This window comes from Oncorhynchus nerka, linkage group LG14, assembly GCF_034236695.1.
Source record: "Oncorhynchus nerka isolate Pitt River linkage group LG14, Oner_Uvic_2.0, whole genome shotgun sequence".
Taxonomy (NCBI): domain Eukaryota; kingdom Metazoa; phylum Chordata; class Actinopteri; order Salmoniformes; family Salmonidae; genus Oncorhynchus; species Oncorhynchus nerka.
In genome coordinates, this window is record NC_088409.1 from 19,877,557 (window position 1) to 19,894,576 (window position 17,020).

General features: G+C 45.7%; 1 protein-coding gene across 3 annotated transcripts in view; it reads right to left on the bottom strand.

Moving 5' to 3' along the window:
• The window catches only part of LOC115120847 (nuclear receptor subfamily 4 group A member 3-like), a 36,788-nt gene that overhangs the window by 2,674 nt on the left and 17,094 nt on the right, over positions 1-17,020 (bottom strand). For all 3 annotated transcript variants that reach the window (XM_065027709.1, XM_065027708.1, XM_065027710.1), the window contains 4 exons: positions 11,908-12,037; positions 5,736-5,899; positions 5,101-5,300; positions 1,377-1,555 (listed from right to left, as the gene is read on the bottom strand). In XM_065027709.1, the coding sequence (XP_064883781.1) occupies positions 1,377-1,555; positions 5,101-5,300; positions 5,736-5,899; positions 11,908-12,037 (673 nt within the window). The remainder of the gene's footprint in view (positions 1-1,376; positions 1,556-5,100; positions 5,301-5,735; positions 5,900-11,907; positions 12,038-17,020) is intronic.

A 17,020-nucleotide genomic window follows, 5' to 3' on the forward strand; every position in this document is an offset into this window, starting at 1 on the left:
TTTGAGTCAGTATGTGTCAGAAAGAGTGTGTGTACTGTGTGAGTGTGTGTGTAGAATGCTAGCCTCAGTGTGAGACGTCTACTGTCTGTGTTGTTGGACTCTTTTGTGCGCTGTGTGTTTGGTGCTGCAGTCACTGCCGAGGTCCTTTTCACCTCTCACTGAGAGAGACCGCTCTCAGACCTCATGCTCTCTCCCTCATCTCTATACCCTCTCATTCTTCTCTGAATCCATTCTTTCTCTCTCTAACTGAGTTCCTGGGGAGGGAGGGAGGGATCGATGGCTGTCTTTCTGCAGAGGCCACTCTGCCGCGGTCAATGGTTCTAGCAGCTCTACAGTAGCAGTGTCCTGTGTGCTGTGTGGAGGTGGTAGAGTGCCACTGAGAGCCGTGCGGACACCATTCCAGAGCCGAGCTCCACGGTGACCCGGTCGATCCGGCACAGAGTTAAGTGCTCCCCCAGAGAGGAGAGGAGAGGGTGGGGGACAGGGATTGGACTGTGTGTAGGGGAAAGGATATAGTAGAATTTGAAATCTCAGAGTATCTTTTAAAATTTAACCAGGCAAGTCAGTTAAGAACTAATTCTACCTGCTAAGTAACATGTTCGGCAAAAAATAGTTCAACGAGGGTAAATAAAAGAGTGAGATAAAAGGTTTCTCTTTGTTGAATGACCCTCTGCTCTCCCCTGTCTGCTCTCAGCTCTTTACTCACTGTCTGTTGAAGTGTGTGGGGGGTAGAGTCAGATAGTGTATTCTGTTCTGTGTGCAAGAGGCATTCAGCAGAACACACACACACAGACGAAGGAATCAGTGATGCTCCTACGTGGTTCACACTCATGCTCTGATTAAGGGACCAGGTATCAGACAGGTGCTGCAGGTGCTGCCGGAGATCAGGTGTACCTTCCGGACCGAGGTGTGTTTAAGTGTGTGTGTGCTAATGTGTGTGTTAGGGTATTAGGGAGTGTGTGTTAGGGTGTTTGTGGACTTGTTTTATTACATTATCGGGACCCCAATGTCCTAACATTTCACCTGAATGTCCTGAGAAGGTAGGAAAACAAGATCTTTTTTGAAAAGTCAGGAATTGTCAGGTCCTGAATTTATCCAAATGCTATTTTAAGCTTAAGAGTTAGGTTTATGGTTTTGGGGTTAAGGCTAAGGTTAGGGTTAGGTTAAGGGTTAGGGGCTAGGGAAAATATAATTTTTAATGGACCAAAAATGTTACACTACAAAAAGTGTGTGAGACGTCTGTGAATTTAACCTGATTGCCGTGACAACACTGAGTGACGAGGCTTAACCTAAAGCCTACAAACAAAGGATTGTGTGTGTATTACCTGTGTGTGTATGTGTGTGTGTTTGTGTGTGCGCATGGGTGGGTGTGTTACCTGTGAGCAGCACCAGGGCAGCCAGGCAGGAGAAGGCAGATGTGTCCAGGTTGAGACTCTGTAGATGAGAGGAGAAGTCTCTGATGGAGTCCAGCCACTCTCCAAAACCTCTCAGACACTGGAACCTGCTCAGCACCAGGCCATTACAGAACACCAGCTTATCCTCCGACAACAAAGACCTGACAGAAAAAGGGAGGAGAAAGAGAGAGAGGAGATATAGAGAGGAGAGAGTGAAAGAGAAAAGCGAGGGAGTACAGAGAGAGGAGAGAGATGAGATAGAGGAGAGAGTAGAGAGAGAGAGGACAGTGTATTAGTAGACAGTGTAGTATAAATATTGAACACACAGTGCGTTGATCTCTGTGCCCTGAGTGTGTGGTGGGAATCATATGTCTCTTAGGAGCTTTCCTATTGGCTTTCAGTGCCCCGGTCTAAAACACTGAGCAAGGAAACAATTACAATAACTACAAATGAGAAACAGTGGCAGCACACACACATACACACACACATACACACACACACACACACATACACACACACACACACACACATCAAACGCAGGTATGCAGCTGATTAAAGTTGTGTTTTCCAAATTAGAACGTTTTAAAGCATTCCTGTGTTTCTGTGCAGCGGTTTGGGGGAAGGTGAAGGGTTAGAGCAGAGGGCTGTGTTTGTGTGTGTGCATGCATGTGTGTGTGTGTGTGTGTGTGTGTGTGGAGGGGGGAGCAGGGGTTAGGCTGTGGTACACAGTGGAAACACAGATCTGGTTTGTAAAGCTTTTTCAGATGCATTTAACCATCGTTTACACACACAGTCACCCTACTCCCCTCTTACTATAGAGAGATATAGAGGGGGAGAGGGAGAGAGAAAGGAGAGAGACAGGGAGATGAAGAGGATGAGGGAGAGAGACGAGGAGAATGAGGGAGAGAGAGACAGGAAGATGAGGAGGATGAGGGAGAGAGAGAGAGAGACAGGGAGATGAGGAGGATGAGGGAGAGAGATGGAGAGAGGGAGAGAGACAGGGAGATGAGGAGGATGAGGGAGAGAGATGGAGAGAGAGAGAGAGAGACACAGAGACACATAGAGAGAGATGGAGAGAGAGAGAGAGAGAGACGAGGAGGATGAGGGAGAGAGATGGAGAGAGAGAGAGAGAGACATATAGATGAGGAGGATGAGGGAGAGAGATGGAGAGAGAGAGAGAGAGAGAGAGACAGGGAGATGAAGAGGATGAGGGAGAGAGACGAGGAGGATGAGGGAGAGAGAGACAGGAAGATGAGGAGGATGAGGGAGAGAGAGAGAGAGACAGGGAGATGAGGAGGATGAGGGAGAGAGAGGGAGAGAGACAGGGAGATGAGGAGGATGAGGGAGAGAGATGGAGAGAGAGAGAGAGACACAGAGACACATAGAGAGCGAGAGAGAGAGACACACAGAGACACAGAGACACATAGAGAGAGAGAGAGGGAGACAGGGAGTTGAGGAGGATGAGGGAGAGAGATGGAGAGAGAGAGAGGGAGATGAGGAGGATGAGGGAGAGAGAGAGACGAGGAGGATGAGGAAGAGAGATGGAGAGAGAGAGAGAGACAGGGAGATGAGGAGGATGAGGGAGAGAGATGGAGAGAGAGAGACAGGGAGATGAGGAGGATGAGGGAGAGAGATGGAGAGAGAGGAGAGAGAGGGGAGGGAGGGAGGGAGGGAGGGGGAGGGAGGGAGGGAGGGAGGGAGGGAGGGAGGGAGGTTGTGTGTAGCCTCATATGAAGGTCTGTACTAACATTAGCTGTGCTGGTTAGCAGTTATGAGAGAGATGAAATACTGTGTGTCTAATTATCCTCATTACAGTTTAAGAGAACTCCAACCTCATCTACACACACACACACACACACACTCATAAAAACACATGAATGCATTCACCCACACCCACTCACATACACAAACAAACACACACACAGAGACATACTCACTCACAAATAGACACACACTCTCAGCACTTGCCAGTCAGTACCAAGTGGGGATCCCAAGAGTAGAGGAGAGGAGAGAGGAGAGGGGGAACAAGAGAGAAATGAGAGGGAGAGAGGATGGATGGATGGAGAGGTTAGTAGGGGGCACTAGAGAAGAGGAATGAGGGATGGGTCTGGAGAGGGACCAAAGTAGAGAGATGGAAGAGAGACTCAGCAGACAAACACAAACACACACAGACACCATTGCTCACTCCTGGATGTCTGCCACACATTCCTCTCTCCCCTGACTACAACCGTCACCACAGAGATCACCCAATAACCATGACGACCAGTTTAAAAAACGGAGTGATTACGGCAACACCAGCAGGACCGGTGCAAATATACCCTACACACACACACACACACACTCATGTGCATGGTAACACATACTGTACATTTGGGGCCGGAGGCATCTTGCTTCACCACAGGGCCATAGCAGGATCGCAACTGCAATCATAGTGAGTGTCTGTGTGTGTGTGTGTGTGTGTGTGTGTGTGTTTGTTTGTCTCTCTCTGCAATGAGTGAAAGAAAGAGTACTGAAACCACCGTGTGTGACGTTCCTGTGCAGTGGGAGGTGACTGCATGATGTTTGGTTGCTGGTGTGTGTGTGTATGTGTGTGATGGAGGCCTCTCTGAATCACCAGTCCAGAGTGAGTCAGAGGCCCAGGCTGGTGCCCCCCTGGTGGGGCTGAGACGCCACCACCCACCCCCTACCCACCATGCACCTGGAGGCCAGGCTGGGGATAGGGCTGTGCTGTACACTTTCTAATTGTGTAGAGTTTTAGTAGAAGTAACATATACATGCTAAATGCAGTGTGTGTGTGTGTGTGTGTGTGTGTGTGTGTGTGTGTGTGTGCGTGCGTGTGTGTGTGTGTGTGTGTGTTTTCTGTCCCAGACAACTACTTAGACAAAAGGATGAGCTTGTACCCCTCCCTTTGCCATCCCATAAATTTAGCCAACCACATACTCTAGGGGTCAGTACAGTAACCCATAGCAACGCTGTGGTACAGACAGGCTGGGGTGCTCACAATGGCACTGCAGGTATCCACACACGCACACACACACACACACACACATACACACACACACACACACACACACACACACACACACACACACACAGGAGCTGAAGTTTGGCCGTTACAGTTTAGACAAACTGAAGACTTATAGAATGTTCTGAAGTAGAAACATGACGTCAGCTCTAAAGTTGACTCAGCTCTGTCAATAAATGACTGGTTCATCCCTCTATAAACACTCACATGCCTACACACACACACACACACACACACCAACTTCTGTACGTCAAACACCAGACTCAAGGGATCGGAACCGTGTCTCCGTCATGATGGTCTCCATTCATTAAGAAAAGAAAACACAGCTAGAGACAAGGCCAGGTAGATGTGGCCAGGTAGATGTGGCCAGGTAGATGTGGCCAGGTAGATGTGGCCAGGTAGATGTGGCCAGGTAGGTGTGGCCAGGTAGATGTGGCCAGGTAGATGTGGCCAGGTAGATGTGGCCAGGTAGGTGTGGCCAGGTAGATGTGGCCAGGTAGATGTGGCCAGGTAGATGTGGCCAGGTAGGTGTGGCCAGGTAGGTGTGACCAGGTAGGTGTGGCCAGGTAGGTGTGGCCAGGTAGGTGTGGCCAGGTGGGTGTGGCCTGGTGGGCATGGTCAGGTAGGTGTAGGCAAGGCCACGTGGGTGTGGCCGGGTGTGTGTCACTCCTCCACTCTTACCTGTGGGCCAATCGCAGGACGAAGAGCTCCAGGAAGGCGGAGTCTATGAGAAGGTTTTGGTCATCGCCGTGAAGCTCATTGAAGCCGGGCAGCCGGTCGGCCCAGCAACGTGTGGTCTCCATGGAGATGGTGAGCAGCCTATAGAAGAGCTGTATGTACTGGGTGTCAGAGGAGGAGGAGGGGGCTTCCGCCGCACTGAACTATCGTACAGAAAGTGAGAGGGGAAGGAACGTAGTGGGTTAGAGATCAAAGGTTGGGTTGGAGAGAATGAGAGAAACAGAGAGACAGCGAGACAGAGAGAGAGACAGAAAGACAGAGAGACAGAGAGAGACACAGAGACACAGAGAGACAGAGCGAGAGACTGAGAGAGAGAGAGACAGAAAGACAGAGACACAGAGACACAGAGAGAGAGAGAGACAGAGACACAGAGACACAGATAGAGACAGAGAGAGAGAGAGAGAGAGAGATACAGAGACAGAGGGACAGAGGGACAGAGAGAGACAGAGAGAGATAGACAGAGACAGAGGGACAGAGACACAGAGAGAGACAGAGAGAGAGACAGAGACAGAGGGAGAGAGACACAGAGACAGAGACACAGAGAGTGAGACAGAGACAGAGAGACAGAGGTAGCCTACCTGGCTGTAGTCTAGTTCCCTGGGAGTGCAGTGTGAGTAGGCCCTGAGCAGAGCAGAGAGCAGGCTGAGGGGAGGCGAGGGAGGCGAGGACTCCGCCTGCAGCGGGCTCTTTGGTTTGGAGGGCAGACGACCTCGACGGCCCTTCAGGTTGTCTGTACGGACCACTGAGGAGAGACCATAGAGAGAGAGAGAGAGAGAGAGATCAGCTTTCAGACAGGAGAGAGAGATCAGATTTCAGACAGGAGTGAGAGATCAGATTTCAGACATGAGAGAGAGATCAGATTTCAGGCACGAGAGAGAGAGATCAGATTTCAGACAGGAGAGATAGAGAGAGAGGTCAGATTTCAGACAGGAGAGAGACCAGTACCACATTAGAGGGAGAAAAAGGGTGAGGATAGCAGGTATGGCTCATTTTGGTAAACTGCTGATGAAAGATGAAAATCCCAGTCCCATCCTTCCCACTGTTCCACCATTCCCACTGTTACTGGCCAGCAGAGGGCAGTGGAGCTGTGGGAGAGTTACTGTGGGAGAGTTACTGTGGGAGAGTTACTGTGGGAGAGTTACTGTGTGAGAGTTACCGTGTGAGAGTTACCGTGTGAGAGTTACCGTGTGAGAGTTTCTGTGTGAGAGTTACTGTGTGAGAGTTACTGTGGGAGAGTTACTGTGTGAGAGTTTCTGTGTGATAGTTACTGTGGGAGAGTTACTGTGTGAGAGCTACTGTGTGAGAGTTTCTGTGTGAGAGTTACTGTAGGAGAGTTACTGTGTCAGAGTTACTGTGTGAGAGTTAATGTGTGAGAGTTTCTGTGGGAGAGTTACCGTGTGAGAGTTACTGTGTGAGAGTTACTGTGGGAGAGTTACTGTGGGAGAGTTACCGTGTGAGAGTTACCGTGTGAGAGTTACCGTGTGAGAGTTACTGTGGGAGAGTTACTGTGTCAGAGTTACTGTGGGAGAGTTACTGTGTGAGAGCTACTGTGTGAGAGTTTCTGTGTGAGAGTTACTGTGGGAGAGTTACTGTGGGAGAGTTACTGTGGGAGAGTTACTGTGGTAGAGTTACTGTGGGAGAGTTACTGTGGGAGAGTTACTGTGTGAGAGTTACTGTGTGAGAGTTACCGTGTGAGAGTTACCGTGTGAGAGTTACCGTGTGAGAGTTACCGTGTGAGAGTTTCCGTGTGAGAGTTACTGTGTGAGAGTTACTGTGGGAGAGTTACTGTGGGAGAGTTTCTGTGTGAGAGTTACTGTGGGAGAGTTACTGTGTGAGAGCTACTGTGTGAGAGTTTCTATGTGAGAGTTACTGTGGGAGAGTTACTGTGTCAGAGTTACTGTGTGAGAGTTACTGTGTGAGAGTTTCTGTGGGAGAGTTACTGTGTGAGAGTTACTGCGGGAGAGTTACTGTGTGAGAGTTACTGTGTGAGAGTTACCGTGTGAGAGTTACCGTGTGAGAGTTACAGTGTGAGAGTTACCGTGTGAGAGTTACTGTGTAAGAGTTACTGTGTGAGAGTTACTGTGTGACAGTTACTGTGGGAGAGTTACTGTGTCAGAGTTACTGTGGGAGAGTTACTGTGTGAGAGCTACTGTGTGAGAGTTTCTGTGTGAGAGTTACTGTGGGAGAGTTACTGTGGGAGAGTTACTGTGGTAGAGTTACTGTGTGAGAGTTACTGTGGGAGAGTTACTGTGTGAGAGTTACTGTGGGAGAGTTTCTGTGTGAGTTACTTTGGGAGAGTTACTGTGTGAGAGCTACTGTGTGAGAGTTTCTGTGTGAGAGTTACTGTGGGAGAGTTACTGTGGGAGAGTTTCTGTGTGAGAGTTACTGTGGGAGAGTTACTGTGTGAGAGTTACTGTGGGAGAGACTGTGGGAGAGTTACTGTGGGAGAGTTTCTGCGTGAGAGTTACTGTGTGAGAGTTACTGTGGGAGAGACTGTGGGAGAGTTACTGTGGGAGAGTTTCTGCGTGAGAGTTACTGTGTGAGAGTTACTGTGGGAGAGTTACTGTGTGAGAGCTACTGTGTGAGAGTTACTGTGGGAGAGTTACTGTGTGAGAGTTACTGTGGGAGAGTTACTGTGGGAGAGTTACTGTGTGAGAGGTAATGTGGGAGAGTTTTCTGTGGGAGAGTTACTGTGAGAGAATTACTGTGGGAGAGTTACTGTGAGAGAGTTACTGTGGGAGAGTTACCGTGTGAAAGTTACTGTGTGAGAGTTACTGTGTGAGAGTTACTGTGAGAGAATTACTGTGGGAGAGTTACTGTGAGAGAGTTACTGTGGGAGAGTTACCGTGTGAAAGTTACTGTGTGAGAGTTACTGTGTGAGAGTTACTGTGTGAGAGTTACTGTGTGAGAGTTACTGTGGGAGAGTTACTGTGAGAGAGTTACTGTGGGAGAGTTACTGTGTGAGAGTTACTGTGTGAGAGTTACTGTGGGAGAGTTACTGTGTGAGAGTTACTGTGGGAGAGTTACTGTGTGAAAGTTACTGTGGGAGAGTTACTATAGGAGAGTTACTGTGGGAGAGTTATGTTGGGAGAGTTACTGTGGGAGAGTTTCTGTGTGAGAGTTACTGTGGGAGAGTTAATGTGTGAGAGCTACTGTGTGAGAGTTTCTATGTGAGAGTTACTGTGGGAGAGTTACTGTGTCAGAGTTACTGTGTGAGAGTTACTGTGGGAGAGTTTCTGTGGGAGAGTTACTGTGTGACAGTTACTGCGGGAGAGTTACTGTGTGAGAGTTACTGTGTGAGAGTTACCGTGTGAGAGTTACCGTGTGAGAGTTACCGTGTGAGAGTTACAGTGCGAGAGTTACCGTGTGAGAGTTTCCGTGTGAGAGTTACCGTGTGAGAGTTACCGTGGGAGAGTTACTGTGTAAGAGTTACTGTGTGAGAGTTACTGTGTGAGAGTTACTGTGGGAGAGTTACTGTGTGAGAGCTACTGTGTGAGAGTTTCTGTGTGAGAGTTACTGTGGGAGAGTTACTGTGTCAGAGTTAATGTGGGAGAGTTACTGTGTGAGAGTTACTGTGGGAGAGTTTCTGTGTGAGTTACTTTGGGAGAGTTACTGTGTGAGAGCTACTGTGTGAGAGTTTCTGTGTGAGAGTTACTGTGGGAGAGTTACTGTGTGAGAGTTACTGTGGGAGAGACTGTGGGAGAGTTACTGTGGGAGAGTTTATGTGTGAGAGTTACTGTGGGAGAGTTACTGTGTGAGAGTTACTGTGGGAGAGACTGTGGGAGAGTTACTGTGGGAGAGTTTCTGCGTGAGAGTTACTGTGTGAGAGTTACTGTGGGAGAGTTACTGTGTGAGAGTTAATGTGGGAGAGTTACTGTGGAAGAGTTACTGTGGGAGAGTTACTGTGTGAGAGTTACTGTGGGAGAGTTACTGTGTGAGAGTTACTGTGGGAGGGTTACTGTGTGAGAGTTACTGTGGGAGAGTTACTGTGTGAGAGATACCGTGTGAGAGTTACCGTGTGAGAGTTACCGTGTGAGAGTTACTGTGGGAGAGTTACTGTGAGAGTTTCTGTGTGAGAGTTACTGTGGGAGAGTTACTGTGTGAGAGCTACTGTGTGAGAGTTACTGTGTGAGAGTTACTGTGGGAGAGTTACTGTGTGAGAGCTACTGTGTGAGAGTTACTGTGGGAGAGTTACTGTGTGAGAGTTACTGTGGGAGAGTTACTGTGGGAGAGTTACTGTGAGAGAATTACTGTGGGAGAGTTACTGTGAGAGAGTTACTGTGGGAGAGTTACCGTGTGAAAGTTACTGTGTGAGAGTTACTGTGTGAGAGTTACTGTGTGAGAGTTACTGTGTGAGAGTTACTGTGGGAGAGTTACTGTGAGAGAGTTACTGTGGGAGAGTTACTGTGTGAGAGTTACTGTGGGAGAGTTACTGTGGGAGAGTTACTGTGTGAGAGTTACTGTGGGAGAGTTACTGTGTGAGAGTTACTGTGGGAGAGTTACTGTGGGAGAGTTACTGTGGGAGAGAGTTACTGTGGGAGAGTTACTGTGGGAGAGTTACTGTGGGAGAGTTACTGTGTGAGAGTTACTGTGGGAGAGTTACTGTGTGAGAGTTACTGTGGGAGGGTTACTGTGGGAGAGTTACTGTGGGAGAGTTACTGTGGTAGAGTTACTGTGTGAGAGTTACTGTGGGAGAGTTACTGTGTGAGAGTTACTGTGGGAGAGTTACCGTGTGAGAGTTACCGTGTGAGAGTTACCGTGTGAGAGTTTCCGTGTGAGAGTTTCCGTGTGAGAGTTACTGTGGGAGAGTTACTGTGTGAGAGCTACTGTGTGAGAGTTACTGTGTGAGAGTTACTGTGGGAGAGTTACTGTGTGAGAGCTGTGTGAGAGTTACTGTGGGAGAGTTACTGTTACCGTGAGAGTTACTGTGGGAGAGTTACTGTGTGAGAGTTACTGTGGGAGAGTTACTGTGGGAGAGTTACTGTGTGAGAGGTAATGTGGGAGAGTTTTCTGTGGGAGAGTTACTGTGAGAGAGTTACTGTGGGAGAGTTACTGTGAGAGAGTTACTGTGGGAGAGTTACCGTGTGAAAGTTACTGTGTGAGAGTTACTGTGTGAGAGTTACTGTGTGAGAGTTACTGTGTGAGAGTTACTGTGGGAGAGTTACCGTGGGAGAGTTACCGTGGGAGAGTTACCGTGGGAGAGTTACCGTATGAGAGTTACCGTGTGAGAGTTACTGTGTGAGAGTTACCGTGTGAGAGTTACTGTGAGAGAGTTACTGTGGGAGAGTTACTGTGTGAGAGTTACTGTGTGAGAGTTACTGTGGGAGAGTTACTGTGTGAGAGTTACTGTGGGAGAGTTACTGTGTGAAAGTTACTGTGGGAGAGTTACTGTGGGAGAGTTACTGTGGGAGAGTTATGTTGGGAGAGTTACTGTGGGAGAGTTACTGTGGGAGAGTTACTGTGTGAGAGTTACTGTGGGAAAGTTACTGTGTGAGAGTTACTGTGGGAGGGTTACTGTGGGAGAGTTACTGTGGGAGAGTTACTGTGGTAGAGTTACTGTGTGAGAGTTACTGTGGGAGAGTTACTGTGTGAGAGTTACTGTGGGAGAGTTACTGTGTGAGAGTTACCGTGTGAGAGTTACCGTGTGAGAGTTACCGTGTGAGAGTTTCCGTGTGAGAGTTTCCGTGTGAGAGTTACTGTGGGAGAGTTACTGTGTGAGAGCTACTGTGTGAGAGTTACTGTGTGAGAGTTACTGTGGGAGAGTTACTGTGTGAGAGCTACTGTGTGAGAGTTACTGTGGGAGAGTTACTGTGTGAGAGTTACTGTGGGAGAGTTACTGTGGGAGAGTTACTGTGTGAGAGGTAATGTGGGAGAGTTTTCTGTGGGAGAGTTACTGTGAGAGAGTTACTGTGGGAGAGTTACTGTGAGAGAGTTACTGTGGGAGAGTTACCGTGTGAAAGTTACTGTGTGAGAGTTACTGTGTGAGAGTTACTGTGTGAGAGTTACTGTGGGAGAGTTACCGTGGGAGAGTTACCGTGGGAGAGTTACTGTGGGAGAGTTACCGTGGGAGAGTTACCGTGTGAGAGTTACCGTGTGAGAGTTACCGTGGGAGAGTTACCGTGGGAGAGTTTCCGTGGGAGAGTTTCCGTGTGAGAGTTACCGTGTGAGAGTTACGGTGTGAGAGTTACCGTGTGAGAGTTACCGTGGGAGAGTTACCGTGTGAGAGTTACGATGGGAGAGTTACGGTGGGAGAGTTGCTGTATGAGAGTTTCTGTGGGAGAGTTACTGTGGGAGAGTTACTGTGTGAGAGTTACTGTGTGAAAGTTACTGTGGGAGAGTTACTTTGGGAGAGTTACTGTGGGAGAGTTATGTTGTGAGAGTTACTGTGGGAGAGTTACTGTGGGAGAGTTACTGTGGGAGAGTTAGAGGGTGACATTAAATCAGGACGCCTGAGGGACCCACGGATTGTGTGGGTCCTAGAATCAGTAGGAGATGCCAGTCTGTCTGATTTTCACAACTTAAGTCCTTGTCTTACCAAAGCAAAAGTTGTGCATTGGGTGTGTGCACCTGAGTGACTGCTGTATAGGCCAGACCATTACCGGCCAATCACACCATCATTAGAGATACACACCATCACCATGGAGACCAGGGGTCAGATTTACCTTATTAGAAGATGTGTTCTATAGGAAAATGAGCTAACGGGACTGATTGTGATCGTGCACGAGAGTTCGTGTGTGAGTGTGTTCCTACCCTCCTTCACCATGCCGACACTGAGGCACTTCTGGAAGCGACAGTACTGGCAGCGGTTGCGTCTCCGTTTGTCCACCGGACAGTTCTTACTGGCCAGGCACACATACTTGGCATTCTTCTGCACCGTACGCTGTGGGGACACATACACAGAACAATTGAGTGTGTGTGAGAGAGAGAGGGAGAAAGAATGTGTGTGTGTGTGTGTGTGTGTGTGTGTGTGTGTGTGTGTGTGTGTGTGTGTGTGTGTGTGTGTGTGTGTGTGTGTGTGTGTGTCTGGATCAGCCATCACGGACAGGAAGAAGGGACACAATCAGCCACCAAACACTTGATTTATTTAATTCAGTTTGTGTTTTTTTCTCTCCGGTGGAGAATAGAGGAGGAAGCTCGCAGGTCACATTTTAATTACGTGTTGAAAGATGGCGGTGACATCAGGATAATTAGATCAAATTAATTTCCCGACATGCCTCGCCTGCAGGAGGGACAATTTTATTTGCGCGAGGGGGATAACAATAGGCATGAGCGCGTGGCGTGCCGAGGCGGGTCCCGCGAGACAGGGGACGGCGGCCGCGGAGCCGCGTGATCAGATTGTTTGTGAAGCTAGCGGGTCAGCTCTAGTGGCACCTCCGGGGCCTCGCGCATCGCGCCTCTCAATGGGCCCCTCGGGAGCTGTTTTCTCCTCGGCTGGCTCGCGCCATTATTACTGACCTTATTAAAATGAAATCAGAGACGGCCCTGCGCGCTCCCTGCACAGAGGAGAACAATATTATTATGACAGTTTATTGAGTTGTCCATCTATCCCCATGCACGTGCCAGGCTAATGGAGCGAGTCTGATCAGTAGGGTAGCCTACTGTGCCTGCTCTGATCCTGCTGAGACACTGGGAGAGCTGCCCACGGACAGTCTGGCTGGGTGCATGTTGGTGGTAAAACACACAGCAATTAAAGAGCTAAAATAAACAACTTCACCATCTGCATACACAGTAATGACAGAGTCATTTAATCAATGCAAATCTTTATATTTGCAGTCGTTACATTTCAGTCTCCTATTTGGTGACCCTGACTGGTCTGATTAACCAGTTCATAGTGTCAGGAAGCGCACGCCAGGATAAACTGAGACCAACAAACTGCTTTAAAGGATCCTTTTATTAGAGGTAAATAATGGAACCCTTTGGTTGCTGAAGATGTAATGAGTCTCTGTGTAACTGTCTGAGATGGGCCGGCTCTATAGGGTCCCTCACCTCCTTCAGCGCCTCTAAAACACATCAAAACAAATCAATCCAATTAGGAACCCCTCGCGCCACACATGCCTGGTCCCCGGAGACCAATAACACACCAATTATTCCATATGCTCCGGCGCGAGGCCGGGAACCGTGGCGTAATGGAGGGCGTGCGGGAGGAGAGGGGTTGTCATGGCGCCCCTGATTGCTCCGATGTTTCGCTCTCATCTCTCTTAAACGGTCAATGACCCATGCATGCAGGGATAAGTTGGTTATGGTCATTATTGAGGCTAATGTGGTTGAAGAGAATTGCAACCTTTTAGGCTTTAAGTTAAACATGATGATACACTTAATAACAGCTGTCTGAGGCTGAAGCACGATGGCCGGACAACATCAAATACATGATTTATAAGGGACCACTGCCTGTTTAATAATACAATATATTATTCTGTTCATGTAAGCTTTATTCTTAAATATGCCTCTTAGTAATTAAAGAAATCTCCATCATGATATGATTTACATATTGTGAATTCATGGAAGTGTAGAATTGTTCGATTGCAATCATTTGAATATTCTACTTAGGTAATGTTGTTATTCTCAGTGTACATGTCAGAGGCAGGTTTGACCACTTTGAAGGTATACAAAAGAAGTATTGATTTTGGGGTGACCCATCTCTTTAAAACATTGATTTAGGAGTGAACTGTTCCTTTATGATGTTGATTTTGGGGTGACCCATCTTTTTAAAACATTGATTTTGGGGTGACCCATCTTTTTAAAACATTGATTTTGGGGTGACCCATCTTTTTAAAACATTGATTTTGGGGTGACCCACATTTTTTAAACATTGATTTTGGGGTGACCCACATTTTTTAAACATTGATTTTGGGGTGACCCAAATTTTTAAAACATTGATTTTGGGGTGAACTGTTCCTTTAAGATGTTGATTTAGGGTGGAACAATTACTTTAAGGACTCTAGAGACTAATCTGTGAACGGACATTAGAGATCTCGCTGGTCACCATAGCATCTCCCCTGTCTGTCTGTCTGTCTGTCTGTCTGTCTGTCTGTCTGTCTGTCTGTCTGTCTGTCTGTCTGTCTGTCTGTCTGTCTGTCTGTCTGTCTGTCTGTCTGTGTGTGTGTGTGTGTGTGTGTGTGTGTGTGTGTGTCATTTGTAGAGTGGCGTTCTGTTATGGTCACAGGTAATACAGCTAACTCACTCATCCCTGATTCTCTACAGACCTGACTGACGCACTCACACACACACGCACGCACGCACAAACGCACACATTTTATTAAGAAATGTGGCAGATCACAGATGAGGTGACCTCAATCATATTATCAGACCTGTTGATCCCTGACCTCATCGCTTGATTAAGATAGAGGTGGCTGGTCAGAAAACTCCCACTGAGTACAATGATCCAAGTCAGTGTGTGTGTGTGTGTGTGTGTGTGTGTGTGTGTGTGTGTGTGTGTGTGTGTGTGTGTGTGTGTGTGTGTGTGTGTGTGTGTGGGGATCAGCCACCATGGACAGGAAGAAGGGACACACTCAGTTAGTGTTGGATAGATATATGACTTTTGATATGGACTGATGGAGTTAAACACAGGTAACTCATTAATCATTGTACCAAAGTCATCACCCATGCAGTGGAAATTCATAAGCATGTCATCATCATGTCATAATAATTCCGGAATATGTTAGATACCTGACCAATCGACACTTGAATGAATGATAGGGGCCGTGTCCATAGAACTAGAATGACTAGAAAGGGGATTCATTAAGATTCTATATTATGGTTCTACATTATGGTTCTACATTATGGTTCTTCATTATGGTTCTACATTATGATTCAACAATATGGTTCTACATTATGACTCTACATTATGGTTCTACATTATGACTCTACATTATGACTCTACATTATGGTTCTACATTATGGTTCTACATTATGATCCAACATTATGGTTCTACATTATGGGTTCTACATTATGGTTCTACATTATGGGTTCTACATTATGGTTCTACATTATGGTTCAACATTATGATTCAACATTATGGTTCTACATTATGGTTCTACATTATGATTCAACATTATGGTTCTACATTATGATTCAACATTATGGTTCTACATTATGGTTCAACATTATGATTCAACATTATGGTTCTACATTATGATTCAACATTATGGTTCTACATTATGATTCTACATTATGGTTCTACATTATGATTCTACATTATGGTTCTACATTATGATTCTACATTATGATTCAACATTATGGTTCTACATTATGACTCTACATTATGACTCTACATTATGGTTCTACATTATGACTCTACATTATGACTCTACATTATGGTTCTACATTATGGTTCTACATTATGATCCAACATTATGGTTCTACATTATGGGTTCTACATTATGGTTCTACATTATGGTTCAACATTATGATTCAACATTATGGTTCTACATTATGGTTCTACATTATGATTCAACATTATGGTTCTACATTATGATTCAACATTATGGTTCTACATTATGGTTCAACATTATGATTCAACATTATGGTTCTACATTATGATTCAACATTATGGTTCTACATTATGATTCTACATTATGGTTCTACATTATGATTCTACATTATGGTTCTACATTATGATTCTACATTATGATTCAACATTATGGTTCTACATTATGACTCTACATTATGATTCAACATTATGGTTCAACATTATGATTCTACATTATGATTCTACATTATGATTCAACATTATGGTTCTACATTATGATTCAACATTATGGTTCTACATTATGATTCTACATTATGATTCTACATTATGATTCTACATTATGATTCTACATTATGGTTCTACATTATGATTCAACAATATGGTTCTACATTATGATTCTACATTATGGTTCTACATTATGATTCAACAATATGGTTCTACATTATGGTTCTACATTTTGATTCTACATTATGATTCTACATTATGGTTCTACATTATGACTCTACATTATGATTCAACATTATGGTTCAACATTATGATTCTACATTATGATTCTACATTATGATTCAACATTATGGTTCTACATTATGATTCAACATTATGGTTCTACATTATGATTCTACATTATGATTCTACATTATGATTCTACATTATGGTTCTACATTATGATTCAACAATATGGTTCTACATTATGATTCTACATTATGGTTCTACATTATGATTCAACAATATGGTTCAACATTATGGTTCTACATTTTGATTCTACATTATGATTCTACATTATGGTTCTACATTATGATTCTACATTATGATTCAACATTATGGTTCTACATTATGACTCTACATTATGATTCAACATTATGGTTCTACATTATGATTCTACATTATGATTCTACATTATGATTCAACATTATGGTTCTACATTATGACTCTACATTATGATTCAACATTATGGTTCAACATTATGATTCTACATTATGATTCAACATTATGATTCAACATTATGGTTCTACATTGTGACTCTACATTATGATTCAACATTATGGTTCTACATTGTGACTCTACATTATGATTCAACATTATGGTTCAACATTATGATTCTACATTATGATTCTACATTATGATTCTACATTATGGTTCTACATTATGATTCAACAAACCATTTTAACCTGTAAGAACTCTCTGACCTCAGCTGTCAACTATGTGATTAGTGTTTGAGAGAGAGAGCAGGAGAGAGAGAGAGAGAGAGAGAGTGTGTGTGTGTGTGTGTGTGTGTGTGTGTGTGTGTGTGTGTGTGTGTGTGTGTGTGTGTGTGTGTGTGTGTGTGTGTGTGTGTGTGTGTGTGTGTGTGTGCGTGCGTGCGTGAGTGTGTGTGTGTGTGTGTGTGTGTGTGT